The sequence below is a fragment of the Vipera ursinii genome (genome assembly GCF_947247035.1).
Source record: "Vipera ursinii genome assembly, chromosome: 5".
In the NCBI taxonomy this organism is placed as follows: domain Eukaryota; kingdom Metazoa; phylum Chordata; class Lepidosauria; order Squamata; family Viperidae; genus Vipera; species Vipera ursinii.
The window spans coordinates 37,943,677-37,968,324 of NC_139518.1; the positions used below are offsets into that span (position 1 = coordinate 37,943,677).

General features: G+C 37.9%; 1 protein-coding gene across 4 annotated transcripts in view; it reads right to left on the reverse strand.

Moving 5' to 3' along the window:
• SLCO2A1 (solute carrier organic anion transporter family member 2A1) overlaps positions 1 to 24,648 on the reverse strand; it is a 74,725-nt gene that overhangs the window by 17,069 nt on the left and 33,008 nt on the right. Inside the window, exons 2-6 of one of the 4 annotated variants that reach the window (XM_083363254.1) lie at positions 15,687 to 15,824; positions 11,352 to 11,514; positions 5,688 to 5,900; positions 3,583 to 3,681; positions 763 to 896 (exon numbers count right to left, since the gene is read on the reverse strand). In XM_083363254.1, coding sequence (XP_083219380.1) covers positions 763 to 896; positions 3,583 to 3,681; positions 5,688 to 5,900; positions 11,352 to 11,514; positions 15,687 to 15,824 — 747 coding nt within the window. The remainder of the gene's footprint in view (positions 1 to 762; positions 897 to 3,582; positions 3,682 to 5,687; positions 5,901 to 11,351; positions 11,515 to 15,686; positions 15,825 to 24,648) is intronic. The other 3 variants (XM_083363257.1, XM_083363255.1, XM_083363256.1) reach the window with 3 other exon arrangements.

Sequence of the window (24,648 nt, forward strand, 5' to 3'; positions counted from 1 at the left end):
AAGTCGTCTTATACGCTGGAAACTACGGTAGTTAACAAACATTTAAAAAATCACTGCTGGGAGCCCAGTGAATTTTTTTTCTAGGCTCTGTTACAAAATATCACCACATTTTTTGTACTCTTCTTGAAGATCTGAGATTGGAAGGAAGGACTGTTAAGGAGTGAGTAGCAGAAAGTAAAAAATAAACGTGACAGAAAAAGATTAATGAATGAGCTCACAGATGCAATAAAGCTTTTTTATGTAAGGAAACAGAAGGTCATTTGGAAGGTCATTGAATATAGAGGGACAAAGTTATTGAAGCTGTAGCATGTCTAAAATGCAGTATCCAAGCTTATGTTGGAAATCTCTTGGTGGCATTGTACAGCATTGGACACATTGGCTTCCAGTTGCCTACCATGTCAAAATAAAAGCATTTGTTTTATTTATAAAATCCTACATGGCATTACTAAGATGTTGTATATTTTTTATCTTTTCATTATATCTGGATCTATTGTTTTGATTATGTATATCAAGATGTTTGTCTATAAATTTAATTCATATATTAAAATAACCAGTGGCAGTTTCAGGACAGTTAAAAAAAGAAAGTTTATAATTTTTAAAAATGGCTAATCTAGAACAAGAAGTAATCACTTCTCACCTCACAAAGTGGAAATAAATAGGTTTCCCCCCCTTTTATGTAACATGCTATATTCCATTATGGACAGGACTTTTTGACTGTGGCAATTTAGCAAGATCATCTCCAATCCAATACTTAAGACTTACTTTCCCTTTCAGCATATATCGAGGGAAGAAGAAATAGGGAATGGAACAGAGTAGCAAACAACCAGCAGCAACGAGAAGACCCAACCACCATGCTCCAATCCAACGTGGGTCACCTGGGGTCAAGTTTACATCTTCTAAGAGACATATGGAAAAACAAATCATAAATATCAAGAAGTGAAATCACCAGGCCAGACTCCCAAACTGGCATTTTTCAAATGTACTGGATCTGCAATCCCCCAAATTCTCAGGAAGCATGACCCATAATCACCTTGCGAATTGCAATCCCATTTTAGCTGGAAGGTATCAGACTGGAGAAATCTGCACTAAGTATTATGTATACTGTACCAAGAAGTTACATTACAATTCTGCAAATACTTAAAATATGAACCTTCTTCCACAGTGGCCAAATGCCTTGAAATTCTAATTATTTCTATTGTTAGAATCTATTTTCTCAGATTCCAATCTATCTCAGGATTTCTTAAAAAAAAAAGAAGAAGCCAGCAATGTTGTCACATTTGATCTGTGGTCCTGTTTACACCCCCCTTTCTTTAAAGTTGTGGTCAACCACAATTATCTATTATTCAGTAATCCTAACCCTAACAATATTTCTTTGTTTAGTGGGTTGGATAATGGTCATAATTCCAACAGCCCTAGAAGGGCTTCAGCAAGTATTAATCTTAATGTAAGTTAGCATAGCTTTACATTCTAGTAGTATTTTACAAATCCTAGTACTGCTTATGTCTTTTTATAGTTTTTATCTATAGCATTTGTTTAAAGTAAAGACTTTTAACAGTTTATGGCTGAAGGAGGGAGGCAATGTGACATGTCTGATTCATTTGTGGAATTGCAGCATTATTATAGAAACCATTGTATTCCACATTTTTTCTAGTCGCCTGATGGTTTTTTAAACTGATTAGTCAACAGTATAAATAGTCAATGTAGCTGGAAATATTAACTGTCCTTTCCCTGAAAAGAATCTCAGTAGAGCAGCTGTCTTAATAAGGCCGACATTTGGAATCTCTACTGTCCTGCAATCTTAGGGAAGAGACCTCAAATCACTGTATTTTGAGACAGGACATCCTCCCAGTAGGAGGTCTTGCTTCAAACAGCAGCTGATCCTTGAAGCTGGCATAGAAAGGGTCGCTCCACATTGTTAATGAGCAGGAAGGAATAAATAGCAATCTTCACTTTTCCAGCTCTGCCCAGATTTCCTGTCCTTCAGCATTAAAAGCATGCAGAAAAGAAGAGCCCACACCCCATTTAAACAATGGTATAATATTCCTGGATGTAACTATCCCACTCAAGATTGGGTGAAATAATCAAGAGGCAACTAACGAGAAGAAACCCATTGCCACTTCCTGCTCTCAGCATATTTATTTGCTTAATGTAGGACAAGATGTCAGCAACCCTTCTGAAATTCCAGTCTGCCTGGGATGTCTTTGGCATGTGTATGAGAAAGAAAATCTGTGGGCTGCTAGAAAGAACTGTGTGTACCCCACACATTTATAAATGCCCTAGTATAGTGACTGAAGTTTGTACCTTCAGATTTAAAAGATTCTGTTAGTTTTATTATTAGCAGAATTAGTTAATTCTATTAGCCTTTTTCATCTAGTTATATTTCCTGTCTGATTTACCTGGGAGGACTGACATCACAACTTTTTGCTGCTACTTTTAACTGCCTGACCAATTAGGTAAAGGTAAAGGTTCCCCCGCACGTGCGTGCTAGTCATTTCCGACTCTAGGGGCCGGTGCTCATCTCCGTTTCAAAGTCGAAGAGCCAGCGCTTGTCCGAGGACGTCTCCATGGTCATGTGGCCAGCATGACTAGATGCTAAAGGCATACGGAACGCTGTTACCTTCCCACCGTAGTGGTCCCTATTTTTCTACTTGAATTTTTACGTGCTTTCAAACTGCTAGGTTGGCAGAAGCTGGGACGAGTAACAGGTGCTCACTCTGTTATGAGGCACTCGGGATTTGACCCGCCAAACTGCCAACCTTCTGACTGACAAGCTCAGCGTCCTAACCCACTGAGCCACCGCGTCCTGACCAATTAGCTGGGTCCTTTCTAAGTTTCTTCCTCTGACTGTTAAGCCACAGGGGGCTCCTGCCTTTCTTGTCTGATTCTTTCCTATGCAGCTTCTCTTCCCCTCATTTCCCAAGGTCATCCACATATTGCATTACACTAAAGCTTTCTAAGTCCAAATTCTTAATTAGTTGCATAATATTTTGCATAGGCAAAACCTATTACAATAAAATGTGAATTTCTCCTAGAAATCCCATGATAAATAATAGAAATAACATTACAATTAGATAGGACATGGGAAAATTGGACAAGAAAAGGTGGAAGCCGATCTCTCTGTTCAAGAGATCCATCTGTAAATTTGATCTGAGACCTTGGCAACACATTACATGAAAATACTTCATTCAAAGCATTATTCAAGCTGGAGTAGATTATATATGCATATCCAACTGACTTCACTATGTGAACAACTAAATTTCCCCTCCCAATTTGATAATGTTCATATTAGAATAATATTTTAATAAACATATCTGCATACTTCCTACTGTTTCCAAACATCTATCCATAAGAAGGCATAAATGGCTTTTTGCTTCAAGAACAAAGAACTGCAGAATTTCACAGTACCTCTAACTGAGGAAGGCTGTATGCTTCCACCCTGTAGTGTCTCAAAAATCTGCCTGCAAGTGGCAAATGGAGACAGGAACATATTCTATGTTATTGTAGCTTAATTTCCAAGTCTCTGAATATTCAAAGCTTATGTGTGAGAGCCCATGACTTCCCTAAATTAGACCAAACACTTACTCAGGTTAACCTGTCCAAAATCTACAAAAATCCTCAATGCTGCAGAGCCAAGAAGGTAGCCAAAAGCTGGACCAAACACTGAGATGGAAAATAAGATTGCTGAAAAGGAAAAAAAATGAAAAAGTGGATTACGTTGCGTGGAATACAATTCACTGGTCTTAATTCTTCCAAGCCTGTATTGAAGTTTGATCTGAATATCTAAAGCAAGGACCTTTATTTGTACTACAAACTATGTAAAGTACTATTGTAAAACAAATTGTATAATTAAGACTTACATTGTTAAGCCTGTATCTAAAAGTAACTTGAGTGTCAAGTTATGAACGTACATAGGCCAAATACTTGTAAAAATAACCCAGAGTGTTTTGGCAGACAGCTAAACATGCTGGCCTAGCATCTGTTAAAAACTTGCTTTCTAAGAAAGTGATTGATGATGACTTCCCACTGGGTCTGCATCTTTAATGGGAATGAAAAAAATGATGTGTTTCTGGCAGGATAGGGATCACCCGTGGGAATAGCAAATGTTATGCTGGTATTATTTTCTCCAAGCATAAGGACTGGCAACCTATGCTGGCATAACAAAACTGAAAAAAGATGAGATGATAGATAAGATCGACAGACAGACAGACACATATATAGATGACCAAACAATCATAGAAACAAAACCAGGATATAACTGATTTTATCAGTTTTGATCCACACTTATTGTATCTACCCCATTTTTAAATCCAATGTTTAAATAAGACTGAAAGTAAGTTTTTTTTAGAAGAGGAAAAGCCTCTTGTAAAAAACAAAATAAAACAAGCCTCCTCAAACTGAATCAAACAACAAACAAATGCCTTGTTTCAATTAACAAATACTAAATTAAAACCTGTGGTAAAATTGCTTAAGAGCATTTAGAGTCTGACTGGTGTCTGAACATTTGTAGAACATGTCCTTACGCATGTAGGTCAGCATTGTGGATGCTAGTTTCTACCTTTCCTCTCTTTTCCTGCATAAACTTACCAGAAGTTGCATCTAGTAAGACAGGGGTGTCAAACTCAATTTCATTGAGGGCCGCATAAGCATTGCGGTTGCCCTTGGGGCCAGGTGGGTATGGCCAGGGTGGGTGTGCCCTACTGGGTGGGCATGGCTAGAGTGCATATGGCCTACTGGGTGGGCATGGCCAGCTCTACATCGTTCACATCAAGGGTGCCTATGAGGGCCTGGGCAGGAGTGGGACAGATCTGAGGGTCTCTGGCAGAAGGAGAGTATTTGGGCCAGGGCCAAGGCAGTGGGGGCCATTCCCTCACTGTTTCCAGGATGCCTTCATGGGCCACATGAAACCATTCGCGGGCCGGATCCGGCCCCCGGGCCTTGTGTTTGACATGTCTGCAGTAAGAGAACCCAGGAGCTTGAGACACATGGGTAACCTGCTTCATCTTATAGGATAGCAGCACTGGTGCTACAATATAGCATATAATGCTGCAATTTCTGGATATGCCACGGTGAGTTGGTATCTGGCAATTGCCAGAAGACTGTTACTGGTAAAGGAGCAAAACATCAGCTCTGGAGGAACAAGTGTGTAATGAAACTGCAAAAACCTTACCACACGAAATGTCAATGGCCCAGTGGTGGGATTCAGCCAGTTCGCACCACTTCGGCAGAACCGGTAGCTAATTTTTTTGTTGCCCAGGCCCAGAATGGACTTCCGGAAGCGGCATCCACATAGAGAACTGGTTATTCACATATTTGAATCCCACCACTGAAATAGCCACATATATTATGGCAAGAAACCTCTAAGGTTACTGCTTAAAATTCTTTTTATCAGAGAACTTCGTGAGGCAAGAGCTGCCATTACCTACAGGAAAGACCTTAAGTCTGTCATCATGTTGTCAATAGTTCCCACAACTGAATATGGATTTCATGTCCTTTCTGGACAGCACTTTTTATTATAAGATTATGTCCCAGACTTATGATACATCAGAAACAGTTCTTCTACATCAGTGATACATCAGTGACACTTTACTTAGTAGATATCTTCTCAGCCAGCATGACACTGATATTAAAGCCATACAAACCAGACAAGAAGGATTTTACAACAATACAACTTTCAATCAAATATTTACCTATGTACAAAGGAGAATTGTTTGGCTCAGCAAAGTCATCCACGTAGGAAATTCCAAAAGGCTGGATAGGGACTGTTCCAATTCCAGCCAAGAGTTGGGCAAGTATCATTAATCCCCACATGATACTGGCCTCTTCCTGGATGTTCACGGTGGCATTCAAACATTTAAATCCCCCTTGACAGAGCTCTAATCTGGACTGGCTGCTTTGGTTATCTAGAACAAAATCAACAATAATTTCAGAGGAACACACTGGGAATTAACTCTTTATTATACTAAGTTCTTATATTAAATCCTGTTTTAGCATTTTTGTTTGAAAAAGAAAATTACTACTGTATATATAAAAATGGGCGAACAGCAAACTTGAGATCAACCTGCAGTAGGTTATCCATACATAATCACTTGCAATGCTCCAGGAAAAAAAGAGAGGATTGAAGAGGTAACACAAGCCATATTTGCCATTGTTATTGGTATGCATAGCTAGAGTCCAGATGAACAAAGAATTATTTAACAATAGAGGCTGGGGGGGGTACAATAACTCTATTTGGGATCTAAAGGCCTCACAAGTGGAAAGTGAACATTTTGGAGTGCAGAGGGGGAGAAAGCTGAAAAACTCTCAAGAGCACCTGAAGCACCTTATGCTGGCTAACATCCATCCAAAATCATCCTTTGTAACAGCAGCATCATGGGTGGTAACAACTGCAATTCTTATAATCTCAGAGATCTCCTAGTAACATCAAGGTAGACATGAAAAGTGAATTATATCCTTAAATTTGCTTAACGATCTCATTCCTGGATTGCTAGAGAGTTGCCACACCTATAAACTTCCTTAGTTTAATTAGTACCTGGCCTCAACTTTTCTGTCAAGATATGATAACATTGGTTATACGGATATGTTCAGAAAGATTTTGTGAACCTCAGTTATAAGGGTGAAGGGAGGAAAGAGAGAGAGAGAGAGAGAGAGAGAGAGAGAGAGAGAGAGAGAGAGAGAGAGAGAGAGAGAGATCAAAAGATAAGTGGATAGTTATTACAGGACCTAAGCAAAATTAAAACACACTGTCCTTGCCCCTCATTTAGTTTTCCTACATCGTAGGTCATTATTTCTGTATTTTCACTGTTGGTTCAGATATTACCACAATTTTTCAGCACTTAATGAATTACCATGCAGGTTTGTGTACTTCTATCAATTTAAAAGTGAGCAAAACAAAATATGCTGAGCAGTTAATGTAGGGAATTCAATTAATACATTGTACTGACATTTCCATATAAATTCATTACAGCAACAGTATTACAGCACAGGAGGCCAGGATGTAATTCCAGAATGCAGGAGCCTTCATAACGATTTAATATTTATTTGTATAATTCAATTGTCATAAGACCATATTTGAGACACATTTCATGACAAAGTTCAATTTTTAAAACTGAAACTATTTGGAGGTAAATGATAATAATACAATCCAAAAATTTCTGTTTTGTTTGTTTATATAAATGCTCTTAATTTTCACTTCTCATTTCTTACTGAAGAGATTCTGGGGTGATCAGAAAGGATCTTTATAGAAAAGAAAATGTCCTCACACACATACAGTTGAGGTAAATACGTTTTAGCTATCTGTGTGGAATTGAAATGAATCTACAGATGGCATTTAAATGGTAACTAGGAACTGTTAATTAGAAATGACAACCCTACTTAGAAAAGTATATTGGAGGCAAACATAAAAATGAATACATTCTATGATGAAGAAAACTATGTTTAAAAATGCCTCAAATAAACCTAAGAATACATTCTATTTATTGAAGTATTATCCACGTTCATTTAGCCTGAATATTTCTAATAAACATAACTAAAAATGCCCAGTCTCAATTCCCAGAAATTTTCTGAAAGATGAGAGAAGTCTTTATTGCCTTTACTATCACCGTGTGAACTTTACATAATAACTTTGTCTCCAAAGAACTGATTATATCTTCCCCAAGATTTCCTATTAGCCTTAATTTGTGTTTTTGAAGGTTGCTGGCATGATCACTTGGATGAAATGATTTCTTCTGATTTTACTTAGTGACAGCCCATAATGCACAATACAGTAATGGCGTTTTGGAATCATTGGCTGCACTGAAATAGAGCCCACAGAAGTAAGAGGTACTTCATATGTGTTTCCATGTGTTCTGAAGCAATCTTTTGAAGATTTGCAATGCCATAGTAAATAAAAATCCACAATCTAGGTAATAACATTTTTTGTTGAATCTTTCCTCAAGATCTTTCTTACCAAATTCATAAGTATTTTCAAGATCATGGCATTTTCTATAAACACATTTTCCAATGATTTTATTTCATAATTGTTTGTGCAGAAAGATGGCTCTATAGAATGACAAAAATCTCTTGTAGTGCAAGAGAAAATATTGTAAGATGTTATTATGTGCTTTGTGGATATTCAGATTAACTCTTCCAAAAATGAGAATGTTTTCCTGTATTCTTGCTGGTTACTTTATAGATAAATATCATGACTGCAGAATTAAAAGTTACTATTACAGGATTATATGTATTATTAGAAGGTTTAGAAGGAGGCAAATGTACCTGCCAATGCTTCCTAAATTACCCATCATCCTACATTGCTTTTTGATGAATAGCATATTGTTTACAAATTCAGAATTTTAATCCAAATCCTTGGCAACTGAGCAATCAAGTCCAGCTGATGTCACTAGAAACAACTGCTCCTGCCAACCAGATGTTGAACTCCTTTCAAGTAGAGTAGATAAGGCTCTTTGTTTCTGCCTGATATTAAAAGAAAATGTGGGAAATGCCGGAAGCCAAGCTGACTATATAACAAATCAATGTATAAATCATTGGTTTCCTCTTAGGTTTAAATAGAAATGAGGAGTAATACAGAAGTTTGAAACATACTGCAGTATAACAATATTAAAGTAGAGGGGGGGAAAGAAAGGGGGAAGTATCAATTTTTTTATTAAACACATTTTTTCTCTTTTAATTTTTGTGTTATTTCCCAATCATATTAAATCTCATCTTGAATTTTCACTTCAATCTTCACATCGTAAAGTTTGTTGTTGTTGTTGTTGTTAGCTGCGAAGTCGTGTCCGACCCATCGCGACTCTATGGACAACGTTCCTCCAGGCCTTCCTGTCCTCTACCATCTTCTGGAGTCCATTTAAGGAACATTCTTGTACTTCTATTTCAATAAAATCAGCTTGATTTTTAAAAAATGTGATTTAGACATGTTGTAAAAGCACAGAAGATTAGGCTGAATGCCTTCAGGCCTTCCTGTCCTCTGCCATCTTCTAGAGTCCATTTAAGCTCATGCCTACTGCTTCAGTGACTCCATCCAGCCACCTTATTCTCTGTCATCCCCTTCTTCTATTGCCCTCAATCTTTCTCAGCATTAGGCTCTTCTCCAGTGAGTCCTTCCTTCTCATTAGGTGGCCAAAGTATTTGAATTTCAACTTCAGGATCTGGCCTTCTAAAGAGCAGTCAGGGTTGATCTCCTCTAGGACTGACCGGTTTGATCGCCTTGCAGTCTAAGGGACTCACAGGAGTCTTCTCCAGCAACACAGTTCAAAGGCCTCAATTCTTTGGTGCTCAGCCTTTCTTATGGTCCAACTTTCACTGCCATACATTGCAACTGGGAAGACCATAGCCTTGACTATACGCACTTTTGTTGACAAGGTGATGTCTCTGCTTTTTAGTGTGCTGTCTAGATTTGCCATGGGTTTCCTCCCCAGGAGCAAGCGTCTTTTAATTTCTTGGCTACAGTCCCCATCTACAGTGACCTTGTAGCCCAGGAAAATAAAATCTGTCACTACCTCCATTTCTTCCCCATTTGCCAGGAATTCAGAGGGCCGGATGCCATGATCTTGATTTTCTTAATGTTAAGTTTCAACCCAGCTTTTGCACTCTCCTTCATCACCCGCAACAAGAGGCTCTTTAGTTCTTCTTCACTTTCTGCCATTAGAGTGGTATCATCTGCATATCTTAAAGGTAAAAGGTAAAGGTTCCCCCGCACATGCGTGCTAGTCGTCTCTTGGGTTGTTGGAAAAGAGTGTTTACTATGACCATCATATTTTCTTGACAAAATTCTATCAGCCCTACTTCATTTTGTACTCCAAGGCCAAAGTTATTCCGGTTATCTTTTGGCTTCCTACTTTAGCATTCCAATCCCCCATGATGATAAGGACATCATTTTTGGGTGTTAGTTCTATAAGGTGCTGTAGGGCTTCATAGAACCGGTCAATTTCATCCTCTTGAGCACCGGTGGTTGGGGCATAGACTTGGACTACTGTGATATTGAATGGTTTGCCTTGGATTCGAACTGAGATCATTCTGTCATTTTGGGGATTGTATCCCAGTGTTGCTTTTCCTACTCTTTTATTGACTATGAAGGCTACGCCATTTCTTCTGAGGGATTCTTGTACACAATAATATACCTGATGGTCATCTGAATTAAATTCACCCATTCCTGTCCATTTTAGTTCGCTGATTCCTAAGATGTCAATGTTCAGTCTTGTCATCTCCTTTTTGACCACGTCCAGCTTTCCTTGATTCATGGATCTTACATTCCAGGTTCCTATGGAGAAAAAAGCTTTACAGCATCGGACTTTCCTTTCACCACCAGATACATCCACAGCTGAGCATCCTTTCGGCTTTGGCCCAGTTGTTTTATTCTTTCTGGCACTACTAGTATTAGCCCTCTGCTCTTCCCCAGTAGCATATTGGACGCCTTCCGACCTGAGGGGCTCATCTTCCAGCGTCATATCGTTTTGCCTTTTGGTACTGTCCATAGGGTTTTCATGGCAAAGATACTGGAGTGGGTTGCCATTTCCTTCTCCAGCGGATCACGTTTTGTCAGAACTCTCTGCTATGACCTGTCCGTCTTGGGTGGCCCTGCACGGCATAGCTCATAGCTTCATTGAATTACGCAAGCCCCTTTGCCACGACAAGGCAGTAATCCATGTAGGGGTCGTAAAGTTTATATATTAGCAAGTTTAAAAAAGATAAATAGCATAGATGTGTAAGGGATTATACTGCTATGTATGTACGTATGTTTATATATACTGTTCCTTGCCCCTTTTTTGTTTTGTTTTTTTCTATTTTTTTCCCTTAATACAGATAAAGTACTATATCATATAAAGATTGAAACTTCGCTTTTTATAGGACTTTGACCACAGAAAAGGCTTGTACTATACAGCAATATTCCGATTACTATTACTTCTCTATCTTCACAGTTTCTACTCATTTTAGTAGCATCAAAGAATCCTGATACTTTCAGAGCAGCAATTCAATATATAGAACAATAATCAATGACACCCATGAAACAAAACTTGCACTGCCTCAGATTCACCTGGTCCTGATCCAGCTTGGCATGCTTAGAGTAGACAAGTCATTACACAGAGGCTGCACATAGCCTGCAGGGAACGTTGGAGGTTTAGATGGCCAAAGGCCAAGTTATTTTAACATGCAACTAACCCTCCAGACTTACCTGCCAGAGAGAATCATATATCTATTACGCAGGATTTAACAAGAACAAATCAAGAATTTGGGGATGCTTTTAAACTGAAGGTAGGGAAGAAAGCAAAAAAGAGGAAGAAGGCAGGGAGCTCCACTAAACTTTCAAATATCTACAGAGGGCTTGGAGAAGAAAAGAGTTCTAGAAAGTTACATACAGATTTGTGCTGAAGAATATTCATATCGACCAGAAAGAAAATGTGGAAGAGTCAAAAGGAAGGCCCCTAGTGCCAGCAGCAAGCCTCCCAGGCCAATGATCCGAGGTCGATGAACTCGACTCCCGAAGTAGCTAACAAAGATGATGAGGATGACATTGCCAATCTGTGGAGATACAAAAATATACAGATGTGTTAGGAGAGTCCCAAAGGACACAAGTTAGTGACTCCACAAGATGAGGAGGATCATCTGGATTTTTTCTTTTCCTCCTTCCTTTGCTTGTTTTCTGTCTTAGAACTAGAAAAGATTCTGTAATTGTGAATGTGTGTGTGTGTATGTATATGTGTGTGTGTGTATACACACAAACACACACACACACAAACACATATACATACACACACACATATACAAAAATATACACACATAATCATCCTTTTTTGGTTTTAATCATTATTTTCAATATACAATTTTATAAAAGATATTTTAAAGAGATGCAAAACTAATACAAACTAATATAAAGTGGAAAAGAGAAAAGAAGAAGATAGAAATCAAAGAGAAAGCTAAAAGTGCAAGAAAGGGGAGAAAAGTTAAAAAAAAGAAAAGAAAAAAAATGCAAAGAATTAGCATCTGACCTTTACAGCAGCTATACGTTCAATTACAGATTTACGCCGCATTCTGTTACTACAACACAACTCTTTTCTTTCTATAATCTAATTTTCAAAAGCATAAATCATAAGTTCATTATTTTCTGTTTTACGCAAAAAGTCTATAAGGGGCTTCAGTCAGCAATAAATGTAGATGTTATCTTTTCTCTGATCAAAGAAGTCAATTTAGCTGTCTCAGCAAGTTCCATCATCTACAACAATCATTCCTCCATTTGTGGATAGTGCCAAATCATTTCATATTTGTGCATATAATAATCATGCAGCAGTTATCATATATAAAAACAAGCAGTTATCATAGATAAAAACAAGTTCCATATCTTTTTTCCAACTGTTTGTCCATCAATGTGAAAATAAACCCTTTTTGTTTTAATTATATATTAATCTTTAAAATCTTAATTAGTGAATGTATTTGAATTCAGAATTTTCTAACTTTTGACACATGCACCAGAGATGATAAAATGTCCCTTCTTGTTCACATTTCCAACATAAATTTGAAGTTTAAAAATTATGGACAATTTCTCTGTTGACATATACAAAAAGAATTTTTTAATAAAAACCATAAGATTAATATAACATAAGGTACATTTCAATCATTTCAGCAACATATTTTGCCATTGTTCCATCTGTACATTAGAATCAAATTTTTTGGCCCAGCTGTTGGAGTCATTCCAACATATACTGTAATTGAGAAAACCTACAATCCCAGTGATCAGGCAGGGAAGCTTGTAGAAAAAGCATGAAAAATAGTTCCAAGCAAAAACATATGTACTTGGCAGGACAATAATGACAGTCATTTGTGGGCTAGAATAAATGTGACCATGAAGCAATTTTCAGGGAAGAAGACTTTATGGTAACCCTCAAGAGTAAGACCAGATCTTTTTTTTTATAAAAAAAATCCTTAAGAAGTTCCTGTGTTTCCTACCGTAAATGAGGAAATGTGTTTGGAGTTCTGTTGGAACAGCTTTCTGTTGGGTGTCCTCTAAGTATGTGAACCAGCTCCTAAAATTTCTTGCCAGAAGGGCCTTTGCTGAAAATTCTAGGAATTGTAGTCCACACATCTGGAGGCTGTTCAGTTTTGATGTTTGTAACATATTAATTGCAAAACATTTCTAGTGATTTTTTAGAACTCCATCTGCAGACATTTTGTTGAATTTCTACATATTTTATACCAAAGATGCGTTTTGAAGAGAGAACTGGATGCATTTTCAAGAGGCAACTGCTTTTCTTTGAAGACATTTTGCTTCTGACAGGTGTTTGTGTTCTGCCATGGCACAGGTTCGCCTAGTGCGCCAGTTGCGCCCCTTTTTGGACCGAGATGCCCTATGCACGGTTACCCATGCCCTTGTCACTTCTCGCCTGGATTACTGAAATGCTCTTTACATGGGGCTGCCCTTGAAGAGCCCCCAGAGGCTTCAACTGGTGCAAAATGCAGCCGCGTGGGTGCTTATGGGAGTATCTCGGTACTCCCATGTTACACCACTCCTGCACGAGCTGCATTGGCTTCCAGTTACCCTCCAAGTGCGATTCAAGGTGCTGGTAATAACCTTTAAAGCCCTACATGGCTTAGGCCCGGGGTACTTGCGAGACCACCTGCTGCCATTGTCAAACCTCCCATCGCCCGGTTCGCTCCCACAGAGTCAGCCTCCTCAAGGTTCCGTTAGCCAGGCAATGCCGGCTGGCAACCCCCAGGGGGAGAGCCTTCTCTGTGGGTGCGCCGACCCTCTGGGATGAGTTGCTTCCGGAGCTGCGGATGGCCCCTGACCTTCGGTCCTTCCACCGTGACCTGAAGACGTGGTTGTTCCAACAAGCGGGCCTGGACTGACTACGATTTTTAATTAGGCTTTTTATTGGGTTAAATTGTTTTGTAATTTTGGATCCTTGTTTAATTCTCTTTTAATTTTTTTACTCTATGTTTTTTAATTTTTATTGTTGTGAGCCGCCCTGAGTCCTCAGGGAGAAGGGCGGCATATAAATTTAATGAAATGAAATGAAATGAAATGAAATGAAATGAAACTACAGTCTGAAGCATCTGGAAGGCACAAATTTACACCCTTAATCTGGAGGAGGTTAATGAAGATGGACATCAGAATGACTGATTTACTCTAAAATAATTTGGATAATGGAATGTGAAACATATTATGGGGAAAAAATAACATTTTTAGCCTTATAAACATGATCGCTGTGGGAGATTTTAAATTCTACAGCTGAAGGAGCAGGCAAACTGAAACCATCTGATGACCCTGGAGGGATAGGAGACAGAGAGTTAAAAACCAGATTGTAGTCTCTTCTTGGTGTGAAAGGAGTCAATACATGAGTACAATTATTTATAAGTTGCTGGTATCAGTGTTAACAGCATGTTTGGAGACTTCTTAGAAAAGTAAAACTTAATGGTGTCTGATCAGCCCATAGTAAGATCATCTCATGTATTTATTGAGATGCTATATTCTGGCTGTAAAGAACATGCTGTTATTTACATTGCCTTTTATAATTCTTAGGTATAATTTCAGAGTGTATATAGCCTGTGAAATTTCAGATCTTTTCTGCATTCCATTGGCAAGGAATGATTGTTACAGTTGTGCATGCCATTAAAAGATATTTTGTTGCTTTTGTCTCCAATTCTTTGGGTTCCTTATTTAAATGGACATTTTTCTTATTACAATATCCAATGAGAGGTGCTGATAAAAGTTTAGCTGCTTTTATGTTTTTGATTAATGGGAGATTTGGCAATTCTTTTTTCCTTATGGAATTATGCAACATTCTTATCTTAATTTCTAATCAAGTGATTCTGCTCTCCTTTTTATTCTTTCCAACCTACCCAAATGTGGGAAAGAAATTCTGTAAAAGGCTCAGGATGCCTTCCATCAGCAAATTATCTCTTGAAAATCAAACAGAATGGAACCAAATTTGGTATGACAAGAAAAATCAGCAAAAGCCCAGTAATATATATTTTTAAAAATGGACCAGATCTGGTTTGATGTTGCAATAAAAAATATTCCAAAAAACCCCAAATCTCCAAATACGTCTATTTAAAGGTAATGCCTCAATGCTGCCGATTCCTCCATTCTAAGTTCATTTCCATATTAATAATTTATAGCATATTCCAGACCTCTAGTTTTAAAACTTAGCATCTTTAAGATGTGTGGACTTCAGGCTTGGTGTGGAATTCTGTGAGTTGAAGTCCACACATCTTAAAGTTACCAGAGTCATCCAGCCATTGCTACACCAATTTCATGTCATAGATGACTGGATGTTCCTACAACATACTATAATTCACTGACACAGAAATTACCCAAGGCCCCTGTCCTGGATGCATTACCCAGAATGCAGTGCATGTATGCTACCCAGTGCACATGTACACACAGATAGACCATTTTTGTAATACTACTTACCACTGTTTATTTTTAATTTAGATGCCATAGGAAACATATGGTATCTTAGACACATGGTATATGTAGAGATAGATAACAAGTGACACATACTGTACTCACTACGCCTCATTTTTATATTCTCAGATTAATCTGTGTTAAAATTTTGTATAGCCTATCTGTAGCCTATTAATCCAATGTAATTCAGTAGATACTGGTATAACCATATTTCCATCACTTTTTGGAAGTTCAGCTGGAGTAACCCTACAACAGCTTCATCCTGAAGCAGCTCAGTTGATACAATTACCTCATGTAAACTGGAGATAAAGCCAGAAGATAAACTGGAGAGGCCAAAGCGCTTCTCGATGGTAGTCAAGCTACTCTTAAAGTACGCACTGTAGAGGAGTTGAGACAGCTGCATCAGGCCATGGCAGAACACAAACACCTGTTAGCAAGAAGATGCATAATTAGATGTATTACCTTAATGGAGGGCTAGGTTGAAAGTACCAATATGTACTGTATCTGCATGATATTGTTGGATGATTCTGAGTTACAGGCAAAATAGCAACCAAATGTTTATATAAACTTAAAACCAAAGTCACAAACATCTGAAGAGGATTTGCTTAACTGAAAATCAAACTTTTTAAAAAATTGGTATCCATTGCCCTACATGATGGTTACAAGGTCAGTGAGCTCACATTTTCAATATTTCAGAGGTTGAATTTATGGTATTAAAAGAAAAATTTAAATATTATGACCAAAGTTATAAAGAAGATGGAAAAAGTCTTTTTTTTCTTTGTGATTTGTGTATTTTTTGTAGCATGTTAGACTGACAGTAAGTTACACAGTATATAGACTATGATTGATGAATGCATTGCCTTCTGATGGTCAAAGCTTTCTGCTACAATCATTAATTTAGCTCTTGTTTGACATAGGGATCATGTCATCATGCTCTGCTTTTAACATGAAATAAATGCTTGTTAAAACAAACAAGAAATAAATCTGGCATTAGGCTAAAAAAATCCTGGACCTACAGTATGTTACTCTTTCACTCTAACTCTGTGATCCAGCAAGCCATATTTTTCTTCTCCTCTGCTACTGGGTTGGTCTGAGTTTGTTTGTTTTTTTACTCCCTTTGGAGCTTTTCTTTAACATTGTTTTTATTTATTTATTCACTTTATTATTTTTTTCATTTTTGTAAATGCAAAATTTTTGAGCTAAATTTCGTTTTGTTTCTTAGTGGTTTCATTTTGTCCATATTTCCTTGTGTACACTGCATTGAAAAGACTTTTATAGGATTTGGCAGCTACAATCACAACCAAAAAATTCATGTTTGTTTGAGATGTGTTATATTAATAAAATAACGATTAAAAATAAAGCATGGCTCCTTGCCATCACTTTAAAAGATGAAATATGGAGTCTTAGTGACTAAACCTTTACCCAATTTGAATGTGTCATCAAAAAAAAAATCCTTAGAGAAATATTGTAGCCAAATAATAGAGATTGTGAGATTAGAACAGCATATGTATCTTAAAAAAATCAGCAATAAAAATGAAATAAGTTTTAAGAAGGAGTACGGTAAGATAACATGTACAATAGAATCACAGAATCTGAAGGAACCATTCTGGCATTAAGTCCAACCCCAGTTTAATGTGTGAATGAAAAGTAAAGCATCTGGCTGTCGACCCCCATTTTAACACAACCAGCGATCTGAGTCCATCCTTAACTGCTTATTCCTTCCACTGTTGCATTGCTCTATTACATGTTTAATAGTAAGTAGATTTCCTGTAATATAACTCTTTTCTTCCTTGTCCTGAATTCCGAAAAGACAGACAACAGGCCTTATTTTTTCCCCTCTGTGACATTCTTTCAGATATTCTATTTCCTATTTCCTCTCTTAGGTCTAAATATTTTCAGTTCTTTCATGCCTTCAAGGTGCCCTCAAGATACTTTCAAAGTATACAGGTAGACAAAATATGTTTGGGAGATTCGCTGTTCTACTTGCAACTGCATTCTTCCCTCCCTGCATCAAATTAATCTGGCTCTGTTGAGCAAATACTGGCTTTCACTACTGCTTGTCATGACACTATGCACGTTTAATGGCCCAGTACACTAGTTTTCTTTAATTCCATTCTGGAACTTTTATAAAGAAAGCAACTGTGGGAATATTTGATAAAGAGAGTACTAGAGTAAAATCTTTAACCAAAAATTGGCTGCCGTACTGGTAGAGACTGAGCTTTCTGGAGGGCAGATTTAGTAATTATTTATTTAATATAGTTCTATGACTTATTATATTAGATATTATGATCTTGCTTGGACAATTATGATCTTGCTTTGTCAATTATGGTAAGGAGCAGCATCGAAATATGTATTTTTGAGTGAAAGAAAAAAAAGCCAAAAATGATATAAAACATAATAGCAAGATAAAAATTGAATAAATCACTAAATAATCAGAACTTGAAATATGAAATGCAAAAAAGCTTGAAGAACATAAATTAAGAGCCTGTATTAAAATGACAAATAAAACTTAAGTTAGACTACAATTTTTCCAACTCTCGGCTTTTCTAATTCTCAATTCCCCATTGTTGTTGATTGTCATTTTTAGGAGGGTTATCATAAACTTAATTGTTTCCAGTATTTGTTTATGCTTGACATAGAACAGGCATCCATGAGATCCTGTGGCCTCTGTTCCAACACTAAGGCTAACAATATTATATTTCGTGTGTGTTTGTGCATACGTGCAAACCTAATTTTTGCATGAGATTTTTGTTTAGCCAATGATAATAAAGAACAGTTTCCCAATCAAAGCCACTAGTGGAACATTCCTTCCCTTCTTGTAGCTCTTAACTCAAATAATATTTAACAAATATGACAGAAACACAGTGAAACAAAAGAAACGTGAGGTTAGAAAAGGCATGGATAAAGTACAGCTTCACAGTTCGAAGGGAGAATGACAAATTCATGCCAAATTCTCCTCTATATTATTAGGATTTTTAAAAATTCTGTATAACAAGTCCTCTCAAAACTCTTTTCTACATAACAAAAGTGGCTGTGATGGCTACTCATTTTCCTGACACAACTTATTACTTTCCATCATTAACTGCAAATCAGGTTACTCTCTGGCAGTATAAACGGACTGCCTTTTTTACTCATGATAAAGAGTAGACTTTTACTTTATTCCAATCTGTATTTAGCTCTTATAATTTGGTGAAAATGTTCCAACATTTTTTTATGTCAGCATTATTCACCCATTACTTATGAATGATAAACAGGGAAGTATACAATTTAAGAAGAAAGTATGTATTGGTAAACCTCCCCCCCCCCCGAGCAAAATATACATGAAGAAATAAAGGTAAAAAACATTACTCCTGGCCCAGAAAACAGTGCCTCTTGAGATAAAACAGCATAGCTTACAGGAATAAGATATACTGGAAAGCTGATTTATGTATACATAGAAAGGAAAATCAAAAGCATTTCCAAGATCTGGACTATGATCAAAAAAGCAGATGCTAGAATTTCTTAATAGTATCCAGATCAGATGCTTGCTTCTTTTCCTTGGAATTCAGACTGACACCACACGAGCACAGCCTACTTGTTCAGCACAGTATGTTTTCTGTATAGCTTTTTAACAATTGTGAATGAAGCTGCAATGTTTTCACTGGCTTTGTCGAGTTATAAATACATTAAAATTATCTGAGAGAGACTTAAGCTACACTCTGTTTTTTTTAACTCTTCCTCTCCCCCTCCTTTTTTTTTGGTTAGAGCAGCAGTGACAACAATAGGCTGCATATGAAAATATTTTTTCTCAGAATCAAGAATGATCAAGCAATGTGATAGGCGTAACTGTTCTGGTAACCATTTCATAACAATGCTCAGTACATGTCCTAAAATCCCCAATGGTTCCCCATAAAAACACAATCTAATCTTTTCTTTGAGATAGTTCTTCTTCCTCTTTACATATCCCATTTTTTTTAGCAAAGTTATAATAATGCCAGTAAGCTCAGAGAAGCACTTTAGGGATAAGAACATTTACAAAGTGAGCATCAAACAAATCCAATTCTTGTTTTTTTAATTAAAAGATGATTATCTTCCATTCTGCTTTATGCTTACTGGGGCAATTACACCTTAAACTAATGGATCTATCTCTATTATTTGAGCTGAAAAGAAGCTCTACAGTACTATGTATGCTCCATATGTTTCCATCAATATGCTTGCTCATGATGAGGTCCAGTGGCGGGATTGATTCAACTGGTTCGCACCACTTCGGCAGAACCGGTAGCTAGTTTTTTGTTGCCCAGGCCCAGAATGGACTTCCAGAAGCGGCATCCACACAGAGAACCGGTTGTTCACATATTTGAATCCCACCACTGATGAGGTCTAATGGTAGGGCAATAAAATGTTCCAAATGCTGAGTCTCAAGCAGCCCACAATAAAAAACAGCATTTCTCAACATGGCACCCTCCATGCATTGAGACTTCAGTTCCCCTGCCAACCTCCATTCAGCTATGCATTCTGGAAATAATATTAATTCAGTTCAGTTTATGCAACAATACAGGAGAGCAATGAAACCATGGCGTCAGTGAGAAAGAAATTCAAATTCCTTAACGCTTATGTTTTTTATTTGAAGGGCCATTACTTGTGGCTTTTTGTTGGCCTAATTAGGCTATTTGCTACTAATATATAAAGATAGTTCGAAGGCCCCTGTATGCATTTGTGACTGGAGGGCCCTGGTTCTGTATATGGATTCTTTGATTTGTTAATCTGAATTGGATTTCATTTTCATTTCAATTTTCATAGCTATACCTTTAAGATGATATTTGCTGGTACAATTTTAATGTTAGTTTGCAGTGGCATTCTAAACTTGTCTATTCAGTCAAAATCACTGAATTCTAAAGTACAGGTATTTATTTTCATGTAAGCAGGTAAACATAAAAATAATAAAGAATGTTTTAATCTTACATTAACAACTGAAGATATTTCCCCCTACAGGAGAAAAAAAAAGATAGAACAAGCAATAATGGGAAATAGAATCCAGATGGGCATAGCAGGTAACCTTTCCCTGAAAGTAAATTAGATGAAATAAATTTAAAAAACCCTTATGGCTGATACCAAAAGTGGCCTGATTTTAGGCAGATGCATGTTAAAAGTTGAAAAAAAAGGGGTGGGAGCCAAATTCTGTTGCTACCTGGATGCTCCATTTGACAGAAAAAGACATTGGAATTGTCTATTAAAAGGCATCTGGCTAAAATCAGTTGAGCTATCCAGGTTTCTCAATGGAAATGAGACACTAGCTCCTGCTGAGATATATTAGCATTTTTCCAAGAAGCTTGTTTCTTTTCATTAGTACATACAACAGCAGAAAATAATTTTTGGCTCTCCTGAATTGAATGTTAAAAATAAGTCAGTCTGGTTCTAACACATTAGGAAGGCACTTACTGGGAAAGAGTGATCTTAGTAGGTCATTAAAAGGTGCTCCATGTGGGAAATTCAATCTAACATACAGCTTTCTGAGTGTAGACAAGTCTTACAAGCCGATGGTTTTTCATACATATGAAAACTAGAAAAGCTAGAAGTACCAAAAATATGGTTAACTTTAGTTACTGGTAATTCTTAGATACCCCTTGTATAGCACAGAGCCAGTCCCCCAGGCCAAAACAGGGTTTTCCCCTTGACATATTCAGGAACATTTTAAAAGAGTCTCACAACACTGTCACCTAACATTATATATCTGTGTTTTCTTAAGTTCCCTATTCATTGCCTGGATGTTTATTTGAAAGTTGGACAAATGACCATAACTGCAAACTGTTTATAGACATAGCTTAAGTCCAACCACAATTTATTTTTAAAATGTCTATTTTCTCATGCCCAACAACTATAGAATGGAGAGGCTTTAAAAAAATCCATCACAGACTTATTTTTTCAAGTAAATGTTATGATTTGCTAGCTAGAGTAAAACCTGGCATAGTATTCATGGTTATGTAATTCACCATAATACATATCCATGTTCAGTTGTAGAAAAAGTATGCAGTTATAGGAAAAAAAGCATCTCTTAGAAAAAGATGCATGCATAAAAACTTACCTGCCAGAAATGACTGTATAGGCAACAATTACAGGTAGAAGTTACATAATTAAAATGTAGATATTAGAGATAGCTGCACATAGAAAGAAATACACTTATTAGGGATAGTTGAATAAGAAAATAAATGAAAACTTTCAAAATGCAGAATTGACAGAATGGTCTGTCTTCTAAGACTTAGTTGCAGAAGATCTATAGCAGAGCAAAGAAGAGAACTGGAGAATGCAGCTGCTTTTTGTTTTCTATCATCTTTTTATTAAACTTTAAATAAGACATATATGGAAAAAGATATAGGTCACTGCTGGAAGGGTTTTGGTGGTTTTTTTTGAAAAAGGGTAAAATATTATTATGAGCTTTTGTGTTATATCTTGGTATCTGAAACACCCATAGATTATTAGGGCATAAAGCAATAAAATCTGTTTATTCTCTAGTATTGGCTATCAGGGTAATTAATGCAAATCTATCCAGTCCACATTAAGCAGCCAGAATAGCTTATGCCAAATAACACAGTCAACAACTTTGCTTACCCTTCTAAAGGCAACATTCAAACATCTGCTATGAAATATAAGCAATGTTGAACATTTCCAGAGATTTGGCAGAAAAAGGTCTGTGCCATTGTTGCAGCATTAGCTAATAAAAATCAAAGTTCATGTATAAAGTAACTCCCCTTGAATTAATTATCAATAAAATCCTACCATGGTTTAGAGTTAAGGATTTACTCTCTGTTTCCAGAAAAGCAACTTCCCTTTTATATACCTTTATATAAAATCAAGGATCAGGAGTAAAACATGGACTCAGCCTATCATACCAGATGATGTTGTGAGGCAGAACAGTCCAGAGTGAATCTCAATTTGGCACAAAACCTTCATTTGAAGGAATCCTTTGTCAGAGGAAAAGTAAAGGGAGTGGTTTTCGGAAAGCCTAATCATCATCTTGAGAAACAAGAAACCAAAGACAATCATCCTTATTTGTACTGTATTTTTCCAGTTAAGTATGTCTAAGTCAGGGGTGTCAAACTCAATTTCATTGAGGGCCGCATCAGCATTGCGGTTGCCCTGGGGGGGCGTGGCCAGGGGGCGTGGCTAGAGTGCGTATGGCCTACTGGGTGGGCGTGGCCAGCTCTACATCGTTTGCATCAAGGGTGCCTATGGGGGCCTGGGCAGGAGTGGGACAGATCTGAGGGTCTCTGGCAGAAGGAGGGTCTCTGGGCCAGGGCCAAGGCAGTGGGGGCCGTTCCCTCACTGTTTCCAGGATGGCTTCGCGGGCCACATGAAACCACTTTGCGGGCCGGATCCGGCCCCCGGGCCTTGTGTTTGACATGTCTGGTCTAAGTAATGCAAAGAGAATTGTTGAGGTGTGAATGTTACATCTGCACTGAAAAACCCTTAAGAATACAAAAGTCCAATCCCTGTGCCAAAATATATTGGAAGGGGAGAGAAATAGGATCCACCACTGAGAAGTGTTTTCTGATGCTACTTCTCCTTCACTCCCCACACATACTGGTGATGCATGTCAAAAGAGGGAGTTGTACTGAATGAATGAATTATCTTTATTCCGTTTTGTCCCCCGTATTTCCCACAAACTACTCTGAAATCAGTACTCCCTGAAACAAATTTGGCAGTGAAAAGATATCTCCTTGCAAGGTATGTGCATTTTATTCACATAGGATATCTATATACAATGGGCTTTCAGAAATGTGTGAATTCCTACATAAATTTAAACCATTTATATTACATTTGTTTAACAGTAAACCAGCCTTATTATGACTAAGAGATAGATAAGTGTCAGAATCCATTTATATCAGGGGTGTCAAACTCAATTTCATTGAGGGCCACATCAGCATTGCGGTTGCCCTCAGGGGGCCGGGTGGGTATGGTATGGGTGGGTGTGGCCTACTGGGTGGGCGTGGCTAGAGTGTGTATGGCCTACTGGGTGGGCGTGGCCAGCTGTACATCATTCGCATCAAGGGTGCCTATGGGGGCCTGGGCAGGAGTGGGACAGATCTGAGTGTCTCTGGCAGAAGGAGGGTCTCTGGGCCAGGGCCAAGGCAGTGGGGGCCATTCCCTCACTGTTTCCAGGATGGCTTCGCGGGCCACATGAAACCACTTCACGGGCCGGATCTGGCCCCCGGGCCTTGTGTTTGACATGTCTGATTTATATCATATTCATAAATGTATGTTTAAAACTTTGTTCCTGGATTCTACCATCTCCCGAGGAGGAAGGAACGAATGTGTATTGAGCCTGTATTAGGCATTTCAAAGGAAAAGAGAAGCCTTTTGAACTGGGGGAACAAAAGGGAGGTTTAGGGTAGGTAGCATCTGGCTTGTGTCAAGGAAGAGAGCAATAAACATAAAAGGTCCTAAGTTCCTTTTTCCCACAAGAGGGATGATACGAGGTAAATGATGGGGGACTGACCAAATGGGGTTAGGGGGGGGGGTTGAACCGGGAACTCTTTATAAGGTTTTAGCTTGTAGAACAATATTAAGTCCTGTCTTGTATTCCTACAACCAAGCATGTCATAGTAAAGATTCCTTTTGGACTAGATTTGGCTCCAAGAGTTTTGTCTTCCTAAGACATGGTTTGGGGTGGGTCCTGACAGATAGATAGATAGATAGATAGATAGATAGATAGATAGATAGATAGATAGATAGATAGATGGATAAAAATGAGCACCTATAGGCTGTTCCTAAGCTACATGCTCAATTGCTTTTCTTTGTTCATCTATCCTACCTTTTTCTTTCTTTCTACAAATGAGAGAACAATTTCAATCAATAAAATTAATGCTGAATAAGAGTTTATTCATATGTAACAGCTATAAGTAAAGATATTTTTATTCTGTTCCTTTCTGCTCTTCCTATGAATTACTGGAGCACGTTTTCTTCTGGGGTTAAGTTCATTGTTCCAAATGCAAGATACTGTACCCAAAGTTTAAGTTAACCTTCATTAATCTACTCTAAGTGATGTGCTTTATAACAGGCCCAAAATAAGGTTGTCCTGTATTTGACTTCCGGTGGCGACGCGACGCTGAAGAAAGCCGTTTTTGGGCTGCCCGCTCCGCAGCTGTGTTTTTCCATCGTAAACAGCGCCGATCAGCTGTTTAGATGGATTTGAAGCCCCCTCCTCGGGAGAAGAGGAGGGGGTGAGGCCCCAGGTAGGGGTTGAGCTCTCCGGGGCCGCCTGAGCTGGGAGTTTG